This window comes from Prunus dulcis, chromosome 2, assembly GCF_902201215.1.
Source record: "Prunus dulcis chromosome 2, ALMONDv2, whole genome shotgun sequence".
Lineage (NCBI taxonomy): Eukaryota > Viridiplantae > Streptophyta > Magnoliopsida > Rosales > Rosaceae > Prunus > Prunus dulcis.
This window is the reverse complement of record NC_047651.1, coordinates 2618783-2634717: the sequence shown is the minus strand read 5'-3', so window position 1 is coordinate 2634717 and position 15935 is coordinate 2618783. Positions and strand designations below refer to the sequence as shown.

General features: G+C 35.1%; 1 protein-coding gene across 2 annotated transcripts; it reads right to left on the bottom strand.

Annotated features, from left to right (window-relative positions):
- Positions 1-1512: 1512 nt before the first annotated feature.
- Positions 1513-14420, bottom strand: LOC117618922 (crossover junction endonuclease MUS81). Of its 2 annotated transcripts, none has more exons than XM_034348694.1 (15): positions 14154-14420; positions 12574-12662; positions 12404-12482; positions 12182-12268; positions 11969-12094; positions 11110-11344; positions 9231-9435; positions 9003-9130; positions 8038-8186; positions 7298-7355; positions 6079-6237; positions 4461-4540; positions 3455-3692; positions 2929-3015; positions 1513-1746 (listed from the first exon to the last, which is right to left on the bottom strand). In XM_034348694.1, exons 1-15 carry the CDS (start codon positions 14354-14356, stop codon positions 1642-1644), a joined length of 2028 nt encoding a protein of 675 aa, XP_034204585.1. In that variant the 5' UTR covers positions 14357-14420; the 3' UTR covers positions 1513-1641. The 2 variants fall into 2 exon arrangements, with proteins under 2 accessions (XP_034204585.1, XP_034204586.1); XM_034348695.1 differs by having other exon boundaries at positions 1513-1743.
- Between the last annotated feature and the right edge of the window lie 1515 nt (positions 14421-15935).

The window sequence follows — 15935 nt, the reverse complement described above, 5'->3', positions numbered from 1 at the left end:
TGACAATATGTCTATATAATTATAGTCATAGCACAACACCTCCTTCGGGTTTTCAAGTTGGCCATTTAGTAAGAGAGGAAACATCAAACCTCCCTCCCAATCACTACCTTGGCCGCCCCATAGAGAAGAAACGCTAGCACCTCTCCTTCTCTTGGTTCCTTATTGTCTCATTCTCATTCTACCTCAGTGAAGATACTTTGGGGAGGCATAATCATATTGTGCCTATTGGAGAACAAGGTGGAGAATCAACAACTAAGGGACAACTCCCTCTACTTGAATACCATTTTGGGATTCAAGATACGCTCCAAAGATAACCTCACTTTCGACATTCTCTCTAATATGTGATATTAGTGTCAAATGTGCAAACTTTCATAAACCTACAAAGATTGGGACCTAGGTTGAAACTTGCATGAATCTCTAGGCTTTTCTTGCTTCCACCTTTATTTGATTTCATATTTGATATGCATAGGCTAAATAATTTATTCTCTTATAGCTTCTAGATAGAAATCCCTGCACCTAATTTTCCCTTCATCCAATTCCAGAAGAAATCAGTAGCGAAATTATTAGAAGGTGTAAGGGTCTTCCTTTAGCTGCAAATTCAGTTGGGGTTTTGTTGTGTGGTAAAAGAAATTATGATGAGTGCGATGACATACTGAAGAGTGAAATATGGGACTTGCAAGATGAGGATGGCATTCTTCCGGCTCTGAGATTAAGTTATCATCATCTTCCTTCACATCTATTTTGCATATTGTCCCATTTTTCCCAAAGCTTACGAATTGGAATATCATAACTAGCTTATGATAAATTTTAAAAAAAAATTGAGCTTTAATTCCTATTTCCACATAAAAACAAACAGAAAGGAAAACATGTGAGAATCAAGAGACGATTCTTCTCTCCACCCTAATAAAAACACTTCAACTTCTTCTAATATTTATTTCTCGTGTGTGCCTTTTAGTTGACAGGCAAAGGGAATTGCCTAGCGAGAAACTTTTATAAGCTTTGGTCCTACAAGAATAATGCTTTCTTGTGTACCTTTGTTCAAATAGAGCAATGGCGAAAGGGGAGGAGGGGGAGAAAGATGACTGAGGAGGAAGACAGGGGTCAACTTGTATCCCTAGGTTTTCATTTTTATTTATTATTATTACCCTTATTATTTTGTAGATTAGGACTCAAAAGGGTTGTTTTGGTAAAACAAGGAGTATGGATGAGGGTGTAAACTACTAGTAACATGTGCCCTTACATTATATCCAATGGCTTTTATTAAAGAGTTCCTCCAAAGTCCTCATTTTTAGGTCCTTAGGCGAGCGGGACTGATACACTTTCTTTATATTTTTTGCTTGGAAAAATTTAAATCTAAAACCCAACCCGTTCCATACTAAAGAGCCAAAATGCAGCTCACCCACCACAATTGAATATACAAGATTGCACGGACTGTGCAGAACAAGCAGAAGATTGTGCCTTTCCTAAGAGTGCAATTGAAGTCAAACGACATTCAGTTCAGAAACGTTGTACAGCAAGCTATTTTTTATAACAATGAACTGGACATGTTATTTACATTGAAAGATTGGTAGCTTACAAGAGCACTCTTCCATTAAAAAATTAAAAAATTAACAAAAAATTGAAATAGGAGATATGAAACAATCAGTTGCCCCAAACCAAGTGAAATATATTCTTACTAGCACCCGCATTGACGGCATTGTTACTCTGGGTTCTAAGCATCTCTTCTTGTGCACGGACATCGCCCTCCTAGTCAATAAAATATGATTAAACTTGAGTGAGTACAACCGAAGTGCCAAAAACGGCTCGGCTCATTTCACCACCCATTATACAGCATAAATTATTTTAACAAGTTTTTAAAAAATAAAATTTTAAAAAGAAGATTGTATAGGTAAATAGATCAATGCCATTATATCATTATATCATTGTTATATAAGAATGGTGACATACCCAAACAGGTCTCAAGGAACATTTCAAGATTTTCTATTCAACAATAAGGAGAAAAGAAAAATCAACAATAGATTCCAACATCAATAGAATCTCATGAGTCATGCATCCCAGGACATTGCGCATGTGTGAAAAATATTTTACTTTTCCTGTTTTAACATCCCACTTGTAACACATAAAAAGGCATAGCAACACACTTTAAAAAACAATAAACAATAAACAATAAACAAAAAAAGAATATAACAGCTCCTGCGTTGCATCTAATGGCTACTTGCAACTCTCACCCCTAGAAAGTCAAATATTTTATCCATCCATATGACAATTATGATTCCAAATGAAAAGATTGGGATAATCTTAACCATACAATACCAACATATAATTTCAAACACTACACAAAACATGATGGACTGAAATAATTTTGTATGAGATCTCAGAATTCTTCAAACAAACCCTATATCTTTAACCGCTTTCAGAGAGTACCTTCGTTTGAAGACTCATCAAATATAGTTATTTCGCTTAAATGTTATGCAATATAACCAAAGCTTTTGAATCACTCTGTGGCACTCAACAAGATGGAACAATAAAAAACAGTTGACCCTATTTGCACCCGCCTTTAATCACTCCCCAAATTTCAAAAATCCCATATTTTTTTCCTTTTCATTTAGTTTTAAAAAAATGAAAATATTATATTTTTCCTCCCTCCCCTGTGATCATGGCACAGGCAGTGTTGACACTTTTTTAAAAAAACTAAAGTTTAAAGAAATCTTAAAAATAGAAAACTAATGAAGGTAAAATGGAAAATTATAATACCTAGAAATTTCTTCTTTTCTTGTTTTCATGTTTATCTATAGATCAGTGACCATGTTGGATGTCCAAGACATTAGGGTTGATTTTTTCACATTCTCCAAGGGTGGGGCACCCACAGTTGGTTAAAACAGATATTGCCTAACACATTTAAAATTCCAACCCAAGGGAAGGACTTACAAGTAGAGAGTAGGCACAGGCAAGAGATAAAAGCGTTGGGTACAAATCCAGAACAGCTATGGCAACGTCCTCAGTTACCTGGGGGACCTGCATACATGATTGAAGAAGTGTGTAAAGTTTGTTCACCATTTTCTCACTATCCTAGTTCTCAAAATTAAGCAATAACTCAGCTATGTCATATATACTGTTTCAAAAGAGATCAGGAACCATTTACCCAATTTTTCATCCAAAATGCCATTCACGTACTATGTTCAATGGAGTTTTTATGCTAAAAAGGACATGCAGAAGGGGAAATTTTTTCACTTACCTTCATAGAAATGCACCTTTTAATTTACTAGGTTCTATAAATCCATATATATACACATATATCCAAAAGGAGAAAAAAAAACAATGCATGACCCATAGAAATTAATTTTATCCATAATTCTATTTTTAATGGAACATAGTTTGTTACATACCAATAGTAGACCCAAGACTGCTTGTCAAATAAGGGATGGTAATCCTTTCTCTCAAAAACATTACATACCTGCATGAGCTGAATGGCAAAAACGTCACTGACTGTCATTTTATCCAGGTCTTGGCACCTTTTAACAAATTCATCAAAAGGAGGACAAACCCCAGCACGTATACATTGTTCCTCAGAGAATTCTGAATTGTAATACTGAGTTATTGCTTGAGTAAGATACACATACTTCTTCAATGTATCAGCCAAGCCAATGGTTCTCTGAACATCAAATCCCTCCAAAATCTCAGTTGTGAAACAGCTGCACAATATGAGATTTATAACTGTTGAAGATGGATTCAAAAATAATAATAATTACTCTTCGCAAATCGTTAGGACATCAGTATTAGGATTATTCTATTATTTATATTCCGTTATCACCCAAAGGAATTTGAGATGTGCAACATCATGGATGGTAATCTTAAAAAACTAGAAAGACAAATTGAAACTGGAAACGAAAGGATCCTAGAATGTCAAATGATGTTTAAAACTAACATCTACAAAGAAGGTGCAAATATATGACACTTTCTTATAAGAGTTTCACATCTAAAACCTATTGAATAACTAAATTGTTACAGCACCCTTACACAAGCTTACAGAGCATGGAATATCTGCCAGGGGGCAAAGGTGATCTTACTTGCACCACATAGGGCAATGAGCAAGGTTTTATGTTGAATATTCTTTTTGAAGGCTATTTGATGCCTAAAGGTTGGAAATTAGGGTTCCAAAAGTATAGCAAAGTGGTTTTGTTTGGATGGAAAGTCTAATTCTGGGGCTGTTATAAGAGATGTGTGCCCTTGAACAGTACCAAACTCTGGATGACTTATGGTCTTACAGGCAAACTATTACTACACTGATGCAGGTTGTACTGAAACAGATGGTTAGGAAAAAATCATCACTGAAAATACTTATGACTGATATACATATTGCAAGGTTCATTTCCTAGTTTAACCAAGATGATTTGATTTAAAATTGTTTATGGTAAGTAGTAGTAAATGTAGCTTTAAAGAATATTCACAGAAATGCTTACGCTGTTTTAATGCTTTCTACTGCTTCTGAAGTATTTGGATCACCTTCCACAAGATATATCAGTTTCTTCAGCCCGCACCTCTAACAATATGCAATTGAAGTACCAAACATGTCAGAATAACGTGCAAAGTGATATATTTTAACAGTAAATCCAAAATTCTCAGGCAACCAGAACCATCAAATGCATTTAAAGGCTCACTTGAAGAAATAAATTTCTTTAGTAGACATGAGACAAAAGAGCCTAACATGAGTAGGCAGAAGCAACCCAACAACAGAGAAACACAAATCAACAATTGTTCTTTTTCATTATATTGCACATAAAGAAGAATGTAATGAATGCATCTCTCAATCAGTTATAATGATTCAAACAAAAGCTATGGAGTGAATCATGCCATCCTCGCACAGGATGATACTTTATTCTCATTCAAGCACATGAAAAACCCTATAAAGTCCAGAATATTCAAACATTAAAAGCATGATTTCTTTAAGTGTATTAACATAACGCGATATAAGGCATCAATGCATTGCAACAAAGTCTGCAAAACAGATAAATTCAATCTCAATTAATGTACCCTACCAAGTAACTAAACCAATCAGCAAATTTAGCATTCATAAGCAAAGCCAAACTAAATAGTAATCCCAGTTTGCAGCAATAAATTCATGTTAAAAAGGAAACTGATGCTCCTGTAAGACATGAACCCAGCATGGGAGGTCATAACAAACATTGCCCCAGAAAATACTACTTTTCAATAGTTCTTGCTCAAAACTCTATCGCATGCGTTTTCTTTAAACTAGGAATGCTTCCCATCATTTCACTTTTTTTCTTCATACCCAATATGATGCTATCAATGTGCATAAAACCTTTTAATCCATTTACTTTAAACAAGAAAACATATGATTATTTTCAACACCTACCAAACAACATCATCTACAAAGACTGGGAAAATAAAAGTAACATAGATGCGTACCAAGAATAGGCAAGTGGATCTGGCCTAAACCTTTCAGGCACCAAATTGCTTGCCCGAGTACATGTATAAAGACATATATGGCTGATTCCCTAAAAAACTAAATTGGATGCAAACAACGAATTCTGCAAGTACATCTGGCCTTAAATTTCAGACACCAAATGGCTGGCCTAAGTACATCTATCGAAGATATATGGTTAGGTTTATCAATTCTTCATCCTTGGGTTGCATATACTCAACTTATGACAGGAGCAAACAAAAATGTTACAAAAATCCCCAACAAGGGATAATCATGTCACGTTGAATATAATAATATCCATACATGAAGGGAGAAAAGAATCAGAGCAATCACCAATAGCAATATGTTTTCACTTTTCCGTCTTCTTCGCAAGAAAAGATTTCAGTCTTTTATTCTGATATTCTTCATTTCATAGTATAACATGTAAAATTAGTAATTTAATATTTAGCAACAAAATGCACTACAGGCAGATTGATATTAAAAGGTAAAGGTAAAGGTAAAGCAGGAGAAACGCCAAGTTTTCACAGTAAAACTGTCAAATAATAAGCATACAAACAACAGATGAAAGATATAATAGCAAACTTCGTATAACTGATACAAGTAAAACATATAGTCTTTCCAATACGAATCAATACCAAGAGTCTCAATTTCTGATCCCTGTAACGGTTGTCTCTAATTGAACTGCGCAAGTCATCGACATTCTTCCTCTCAACAATAAAATCAAGTACATATTCGCTCTCAAGATGCTTATGGCGAGCTATCCAGATTCCATCTCCAACTGGTAACCTCCTAACCTGTAGAAGAGTCAGTTCGTTAATTGTAGTTTGCAGATAGTTTGCAGTAAATGGAGAAGATATTAAAGCAACAATTTGGACAAGTACCTCTCAAGCTAGTAAGCCAAAATTAATCACAATGTAAAGTAACAATTAGAAAACTCACCACATTATTCTAGACATCTACATGTGATGTCATTTAGGTCAATAATCACAACAATTTGAGATTCAAAGCAGCAACCATACTTAAAGAAGACTACGACAAACCCAAAACATAATGAACCTAAGAGTGAAAATGTCCTTGGAGCCAAATACTTTAAAAAGAGTTCTTAAAATCCCAGCTGAATTTTATGAATATCAGCCAAAAAAACCCCAACTTGAGCTCGGAATTAATGCAATTGAATTATTTAGCAAAAAGTAAAACCAATATGCATAATGGACTATAAGATGGGAAGCAAATGTTCTCAAGTCTATCACTATCACATCATGCATTGCAACAGAACAATATGAAGAGACATTGAGTAAAGTGCTACATAGAGGAAACTGAAATCCCAAGGTGGATTCTTGCTCAGTAGAGGATAGTGGAAGAGACCAAAGTACCCCAATTGCTAGACTCACACGTTTCTAAAACAACATACTCTAAAGTCTAACCCCAGGGTAGCATAGATGCAGGTAGTCCCCAAACCAAAAGGTTTCAAGCATAAGAACGACAAATGCCTGTAAATAACTCAGAGGCAAGCAATAATATTATTGACAGTTCTCTACAGGTATATAATCTACAAGAGAAGAACAAAATCCACAGAACCAGTACATTTAAAAAAATTATTTAACCCGTAAATTAATAGGGATAAAACAAAGGTTTCCTCATTTTATTTAAAAGTTCAAGCCTACTGAATCATGAAGAAGCAAAATATGCCAAACACTACACAAACAAACAAAAAGGTAATAAAAGAAAGCACCACAAACTGCCATTGATATGTGAAACCAATACAGACAAATGATATACAACAGTACAAATTCTAGTTAATGTTCAATGTAAACCACTAGAAGAACTAACATATAAAAGACTACAAGAACTCACCTCTATTTTGATTTTGAATTGAGAACGAACATTCTCAATAATTCTCCTAGACCGCGATCTAAAATCACAATGCATATACAATTAATCACAGTAGTTAAAAACACCAGCAAAAGCTCAATGTATAACAAACTAGTCCTACACTGCATTCTCAAGGACATGGAAAAAAATTAAAATTAAAAAATTGTAGTAATAATTGTCATATTACCAATTCTTTGTATAAAACTAAAAACAAAAAATCATAAAAATCAAAAAAGCCCCAAAACCAACAGCAGCCGCAGCTCCTCCCTCTGATGACGGCGAATAGCCAACCGCCAATCCCCCTCCTCTCTCTTTCAACCTTGCCACCGATTTCAGATCTGAAGGTGGCAATGTCGCCAGCCACCCTAGCCACCAATGCAGTAGGGGATAGTGAGAATAAGAGAAACAGAAAGGAGGGGAGTGGCAACTGCTGAGTCCTGTCTGGGACTAGCCACAGTCAAAGTGAGGAGCCACCAAAGGTGGGGATGAGCTTGCTGTCGGGTTGGGGGGTCAGGCTATTTTTTTCCAGTTTTGTAAGGGGTCAAATGGGGAGTTTGGGGACAAAGCCTATTGAGCAAACAATAGGATTCATAAAGAATTTCCCAGATAATTATTGGCATAACCACAAAACTGTTTCGGTGTCAAGACAGAATAACAACTATCTTTAACTAGCTTCATCATTTAAAAAAGTATGGCAGATGTAAAAATCATAAGTTACTGACCCCTGAGTAGCAAATTGTTCTCGATCATCCAATACCAAGATTACTTCATATGCATCCTCAAATCTCTCCCCAAAGCTTAGAGGTGGTATGGATAAAACACTCAAACTTGCTTCATAATTTTCCGAAGTAGGCTTTGGCACAGGATGACTCTAGGAAAGCCAACAAGTCAATGAGCAACATATAACAGTATACTGGAAAAGATGACTTTTGATTGTAAGAAAAAATGTCTACAACCATCTGCCCCCTAAAGTATTATTTGTAGTAAAAGTCTCATATAAACACAATTTTAGTGCGTTCAATTTGACATGATATTTTCAGAGCTAAATCCATTCAACGAAAGCCACAAATATTTAAAAACAATTACCCGACGAATCTAAGCCTCATGTAAATTTGAGGTTCTGCACTATAGGCATATTTTGGCAGAAGCACTGAGGTAGCCTCACTGAAATTTTCTTTGAAAAAAAGAAAACACAAACAAAAATGAAAGCAGTCAAATAAAATTAACCTTAGTTTTTTTTTTTTTTTTTTTTAATGCACTATTTATTATAACATTTGGAAAATAAGATCTGGTGTACTTTAAACTGAGAAGAACATCACATTTTTGTTAACAAGAAAAGGAAAAGCCAAACCATCAATTTTCTCTGTACAAATTTTCCCCAAGAGTCATTTTCAAATGTTTTATATTATATTTTAACAAAATAATTGTCTATCAAATTTTAATAAATATATCTGTTTCATTTATGTAATTGAATGGTTACTTATTTTCACAACTTATTCGTTTTACTTAATGACTCCTCTTTCAGCTTCAAAGGCTGGAAAAAAATGGGGGTAGATGGTTCAAATTCCATGATTCTATCCCCATTATGCAGTACTTGGTACATGACATATGTATCAGTCAAATATGCAAGATATGCCCCTGGAATAGTGTTATCATCGTATTTAAACCGAATTGACACATCACATACAGAGGATGAACAAGCTCTGAACGTAAAAGACTTTGATACTGGCTCGTCAGAATTAATCTTCGCCACATGTCCACCATCGCAAGAAGAGGTGGTCAGCCTATTCTCACTCATTACACAATCTTTATGACCTGAGCAATTATAATGAGCTTTATAAGAAAGGGGGTTTAGATGGTTTTGGAGAATTGGAGCATCTCACTATGACTTAGCATCTTTACAGAGAAAGCTTACCATCTGCAACCGTGTAAGTGATTGGTTCTGCACGAAGATCTTTCCTTAAAGTCTGAGACTTCAAATGCAAACCATAAACTTCTTCTTCGCGAAGACGACACAGAACGGATGGCCATAGTGAAGACATTTCCTTGCCAAGGGAACTTTCTGAAACTTCAGTAAAAGCCTGAACAATCTGTTCCTTAGAATACCCCATGGGCATAAACTATAGAAGGAGAAAATGAATCAAGACAAAATATTGACCTAGAAAAGAGCAAATAATTATAACATGCACTTCAAAGTGCTATGACCAGGTGCACAAGAAGCAAAACAATGTAACATTTCATGTATTTCTATATAGTTCACGCTCAATGAAAAAAAAATTTAAATGAAAGGAAAAGCAAGAGAGATATCAACTGAAGCTTATGGATATCGTCTCAAAAATACTTGGTTATGAAGTTGAATAGAAACTGGACATGATATTTCCCCAAAAAGATAAATTTAAAAGAAAACTTCAGGGCTCAATCTGTAACAATTTCTATTTGTTTTTGTTTTTTAAGTTTTAAACAAAATTGGGAAGGAGAAGTGAAGAAAGATGTGAAAGAGAGGGGAGAAATATATAGAATTATGTACACTTCTTCGTTTTGTCATGACCTCTCTCATTTCTCATCTATCTCCTTTCTTCCATGCTTTTCTTCACTATCTCTTTTACAAAACAGAGTTTTAAATAAATTTTTAAAAAATGTAAATATAAATATGAGAATATAAAATATAAAAACTGGAAACCAGAAACAAAAACTTACAGAACAGGGCCTCAATAATGTGCCTGTTTTATTAAGTTGAGGTTATTGAGCTTGAAATACATCATTGGGCTTGTTTCTATATGGATGATTAAGCTTTTGAGATCAACTATTACCTAAAATGATGGGTTTATATGTCAATCAATTCTACTGTTTGAACCTATTGACTCTTGTTTCTGGTAGAGTGACATTTTGCTTAATCAACTCACCAATGTTCTTACTATACCCTTAACCCTAATCCTATCCTTTTATTTTCCTAAGCATTAGGTGGAAACCCTTCAGATGTGGATGAGCAATGTCTGGGGCCCCTAGGTTGGTTGGCTCAGGTGAAAACCATATTTGGTTGGCTTCGGTTCCACAGCAAGTCTAGAGACATCAAATAAGATGACAACACATAGAAAAACCTTTTTTGAGAAATAAAAAAATAGGGTCGACTTCCATAATTTCACAAAAATGGTTATGGAATGCCAGCCCTGAACCCTGTTAACAAAGCTAAAGGAAGCCAACTCGGGTAGGTCGAGTCAGGCAGACAATTTTCGGTCTCATTAATATTATTCCCACCCCTAGAAATAAGTTGTTTATGTTTATTTGTAATTCAACTGAAAATATTCCCACAGAGATGTCTATGAAATTAGATGGTTAAAAGATGAACATATAGAAATAAAAGGCATCCACTAAGAACAAATACACAAGAACATCGGGGGGTGGGGGGGGAGAGAGGGGTGTGTCTTATTAACTTTGTTTTTCTGCAACAAAATATTCATTTGATTGACAATCTGAAAGATAGGCAAACAACGTAAAAATCAAACTCCATCCAGGATGTAGATGACCAGAACAAAATCTCCTCTTTCAAATCCAATATCAATATCAATTTATAATCAAGTGGAACCACAGCCCATGGCATGACTGGATATTGAGGGAGAAAGAAAACTCATATTAAAGGGTTGGTATCAGCTGAACTGAGCAACTAAGACCACACACTTTAATTAATATGCTTAACCTTGGAAAGGAGTGTGTTCAGAAAATAATATAAAAATCAACTGATTATTGTTCCCAGTCCACAATTCAAGATAAACATTAAAAGCTAGCTAGATATGTACCTTGTCAAGGTATTCCCGTGGAATATCAAACGGTTTCTCCTGCCTACTTAGATTAGTGGGCAGCAATGTCACCTCTGTGGCTGAGCCCGGATGAGCAAGTCCCTGATGTGAAATATTGTCCACATTCAGAACAGAAGGCCCTTTGGCATTAGCAGATTGTTCTACAGGCTCTGCCAAACCAGACCTCATGAGACATTCACGTGCAGCTTCCTTACCTTCTTCAGTAAGCATGTACCTACAGTGTCGGCATGCATTACACATCTGTTAATGTGCAAATGCAATCAAAGTGAAACTTGACAACTTCCAGGAACTGCTTGATGTAATACTTGATTTCGCAGAATTTGGTACAGACAAGTACAAACTCATATTGAAACTAACCATATCACAAACAAGGTTCCAGAACTTGCATTCATATATTAGCTAAAGCCTCTTATCAAATGTTATTTACCTAAAAAGAAAATATTTGCCCTTTGCCCATGTGCCAATGGACAAGACATTCTTCTATTAAATGGCAAGAATTAAGTACTACAACTCATCAATGATTCTAATAAATTCCACATCATAGTCTACTTGTGAATCATCATTCACATCAAAGTATACCTTTCCTACTGTATTTTCTTAATGGGGAATGATTTTGTAAGCAATTCAACTTTCATAAAGACACTTTGATTTATTTATTACTCCTGAAACAATCGAAACATTTCCACGTAAAATTGTAAAAAGTGCATAAGGCTAGAGATTTTGCCATTCAAATTTACAAGTTTTGGGGAAGAAAAACAATATAAGATACTTACATAGTTCCTTGTTAGCATAAAGTAAAACCAAATAAATATATATGAAGAAGAAAAAAAAGCCATACTTTGCGGGGCAACTTGATTTCACAACCAGTCCCTTGGTTATCAATGTTGTCATGCAGGACCATCCACTATACCATTCCTTTGCAGAACTCGCAAAGTGTCCAAGTTTTCCCTTTCCCTTCTCTGGCCTAAGAACAAACCAGGTCTCAGAACATCACAATTAAACACAAATGACAAAGAAATTTGCGAAACTGATATAATGAATCACAACATACATAATTGGCACACGAGAAAGTCCACTTGCTTCGGCTGCATCAATAAGCTCCTGTTTACGCATAAATTCATTCCCATTTTCAGTTCCCCTGAAAAACTTATCATTAACTCCAACTTCCAAAAATTTGATAAAGCACATTCAATTAAAGCTGTGAGTGAGTGCTTACTTAGTTAAATAACATTCCAGTTTACCTGTAAAGTGTGATAATAACATTCCAGTTTACCTGTAAAGTGTGATCAATAATGCATATGCCACAGAATTCTTTTGTGGAAGATAGCGCCTGCTTCCTTTGTTTCTCTTACCTAAAACACATGCATATTTGACAGCAAAACGAATCAATTTAACATTAAATCAAGTACAGAGAATGTAAAGCTAATGAATTATTAAAAGTACCCTTTTTTGTTAAGTGTTCTGGTTCAGAACTGCTTGAACCGGTCTCAAAAAACCCTTGCATAAGCCTCAGAATCCACTTCCCCACACCCCTGCACCAACATATGAATGGTGCATGTCATTCCAATAAAATAAATCATGAAATTGCAAACCCGTAAACAGCTTCCAAAATAATCAAGACATTTTTTATTCTTCTAGACAAGTAATAATAACTCGATATCATTTTTTTAGTTTCCAATGTGAAGACCTCTTCCTGAAAATGATATGAATTAGATTCAATTTTCTCATTCCATTCTTATTATTTCAGCTCCCTACAAGGTATGAATAAGCACGGAGACAGAAATGCAAGGATGTACGGGCTATAGCCCATTCTAAATTTTTGTAAATGCAGTAGAAATCTCTATTTCTATTGCAATTTCTTACACCCAGAGAAATTCAAAATTATTGTTGACAGGAAAAATGGAGTACATTATCATCGCATACACACATCTACTCTGTTTTACATACTAATAATAATCATGCTTTATTTTTTGTCCGAAAAGTTTTCTCCAAGAGCAAGGCAATGCCAACTTGCTAATATACATGTAAAAAAAATATGGCCAAAAATGTTATCTTAAAATAAATTAAACACATTTTCTAAATTTGCTGCAGTGACATTAGCCGTCTTGCAAACAATGCAAACGTTTCTATTTTTTAAAGGTCCCTTAATTTCTTGCTCTTCCCACCCTCTCTCATCCATTCTACCCCCTTTTTCATTCATTTCCCACTGTCACTTCTATTTTTAAGTAATTAAGAAAACTAAAACCTGGACGCAAAGAATATTACAAAATGGACCTAAGATTTTATAGTGTTATGGAAAATGCATAGAATAGGTATAGTTAGTTTTTAGAGTATATAATTTCTGCTTTTAAATGAAATTCATCATATTGTTTGAACTTTTTTTAGGAACGTATAATTTCAAAGAAATAAACTAGACTTCACTGAAATTTCCACAATTTTTCACTTTGGAAAAAAAATATTAGTTCCTAATGTAAGTCCAGCCCTGTCAATTTTAAAATCCTGGATCCATCCCTAGGTAAGAGAAAAGAATGAAATTTTGTCTTAACCACAATTTTTCCACAGCCAAACAGAGGAAACTTCACATTGATTATACTACTGTAACCAAAACAAAACAAAAAAATTCTTGGTAAGACTTGTTTGGCATATCAACAATAAACTCTCAATAAAATATTTTAAAAAATCAAGAAATTAACAATAAGCGGAAGTTACATAACCTCAAGAATATCTTATTCCACAAAAGTACATAAGCTCCTGTGAAAAAAAAATTACAGTTCAACTTCAATCACTATACCTTGGCAGAGTGAACAAAATTAAACAAAATATATGATCAAACCCACTAAAACCAAAATTATAACTTCAGCATCATAAATTGTCCATAAAACTAAATAAAAATTCTTTAATTGGTTAAGATTATAAACCTCACAATTGACAATCTTCCGTTCCAAGAATGACCAAAATTAAACCCTGATTAAATATAAATGCAAACTTTCTAGAGAAATCAAAACAGAGCTTATAAAACTCACTTGATATGGGAAAACTCTTTAAGGGTTTTAATAGGGTTCTTGGAGTTGCAGACATTGGAGTAAGCCTTAGAAAGAGTCATTTCGATGTTCTCGGAGATGCCTTTAGGCTTTTGCTCGGCCATTTCCTGCCACTTGCGTAGCATGTACGCTGCGAGCTCTTCGTTCTCCGGGCACTTGCTCACCATGCGCTTCTGCTGCTCCATTGAATTGGGATTTTGGGGTTTTCGGAGAGAAGGATGGGCGTTGAGGGTGGGAGGAGGACCGAGGAGGGAGCTTGAAATTGAAATTGTGGCATTCTTGTGAAAAGACCGATGTGTCCTCTTTACCAAACGGCATGGCGGTGGCGCGATGTAACTAAATTGTTTTGGTTTCAAAATTGGGTTAAATCACATTTTCTCCTCTTTTTGACCCACTAATGAACTAAATGGTCCCTCAACTATCGCTCCAGTATCATTTTGGTCTATTAACTAAAATTTTCAATTCAAACGTCCTTAAACTTTTTATTGTGCACCAAGTTGGTCCTTCTGTGACAAAGTCCGTCACTTTCGATCACGCGATGGCCACGTGACTAAGCGTTGAAGGGTATAAACGACTTTTTGAGAAGCCCTATCGTTCATAACCAAAATCCCTCCAAAATACCTCAATTTTTTGAGAAGCCTTCTCATTACCCACGATTACCATCGAGTGAAAGGGATTCTAATGAGAGTTGCTGAATTGGTCGATGTTGTAGTAGTGTGCGAGTCATTGAATTGGTGAAGTTAGTGTGTAATTTCAGTGTTAGTTTTGAAGTTCGAATTTGGGAGTTTGGGTTAGGGTTTGATTTTGGGGATTTTAGAGATTTTGGGAAATTCACTAGTTGCTGATAATGGAGTACGAATTCTGTTAGGGTGGAAAAACTCCCAAATACGGTAAGGGCTTCTATAATGCATTTTATGTTGTTTTTGTTTGGAAATGGATGAAATGGATGAGTTGTCCTTGTCTGGAACTGTGGTTTCTTTATAAAGATTCCTTTTTCTGTGTTTATGTTTGGCTCTTTGGTTGTTTTATGTTTAAAGTAAAGGTAAAGGAATCATTTTCTTGTATATGGATGTGGATTTGGCTTTTGCTACATTTACTGTAGAGTGTAAGCTTTATGTCTGTGGTACCTTGGTTGTGGTTCCTGTATGTTGAATATGGTGTTTTTTTTAAACGGCTGAGGTCCCTTGATTATCTGGTTCACACCCAACTCAGTAATAGTTGCCCTTGTTGTCGTTAGCATTAACAACAAAACTATGACTTTAGAATAACATATTGTTGTTTCAATTTTGTAGCTAACAATGGAATGTGCACTCTAGAATTACATCATGGGGGCTGCTTTGAAAATGGGGTTTATAAGAAGGGTAAGGTCTATTATTTGGACAATATTATAGAGGATTTTCTGTCCTTGTTAGATTTACTGAAAATTGGAAGAGGTCTTGGGTATGAGGTTGACATTTCTCAAGTTGAGCAACATTTGGAAATTATGTGTAAAAATCCTGAGGGTGGGCTGGAGCTTGTTACATCAGATGTTACAGTGGTTGAAATGGTTGGTCAAATACCATCCAATAAGGTTATTGTGTTATACTATGTGAGATTGAAGACTATGAGTATGATGCAAATGCATAGAATTGTGATGGGAATTTGACTCAGAATTACCAAGTGAACCAGGTGGATTATATTGAAGTTGAAGATGAGGAGACTTTTGAGAATGTTGGGACAAAAGTGGCAAATGAAGATGCTGTCAAAGAGGTACCAAATGAAGAT

What these genes read in the sequence shown, in the direction of transcription:
- LOC117618922 (XM_034348694.1), bottom strand. Translation starts at nt 14,356, where the DNA reads ATGGAGCAGCAGAAGCGCATGGTGAGCAAGTGCCCGGAGAACGAAGAG. An exon ending in GTAGAAAGCATTAAAACAGC is followed by an intron (nt 3,693 to 4,460) that starts GTAAGCATTTCT and finishes CATATTGTGCAG; the next exon opens with CTGTTTCACAACTGAGATTT. An exon ending in CCTGTGCCTACTCTCTACTT is followed by an intron (nt 1,747 to 2,928) that starts GTAAGTCCTTCC and finishes TTTATTGACTAG; the next exon opens with GAGGGCGATGTCCGTGCACA.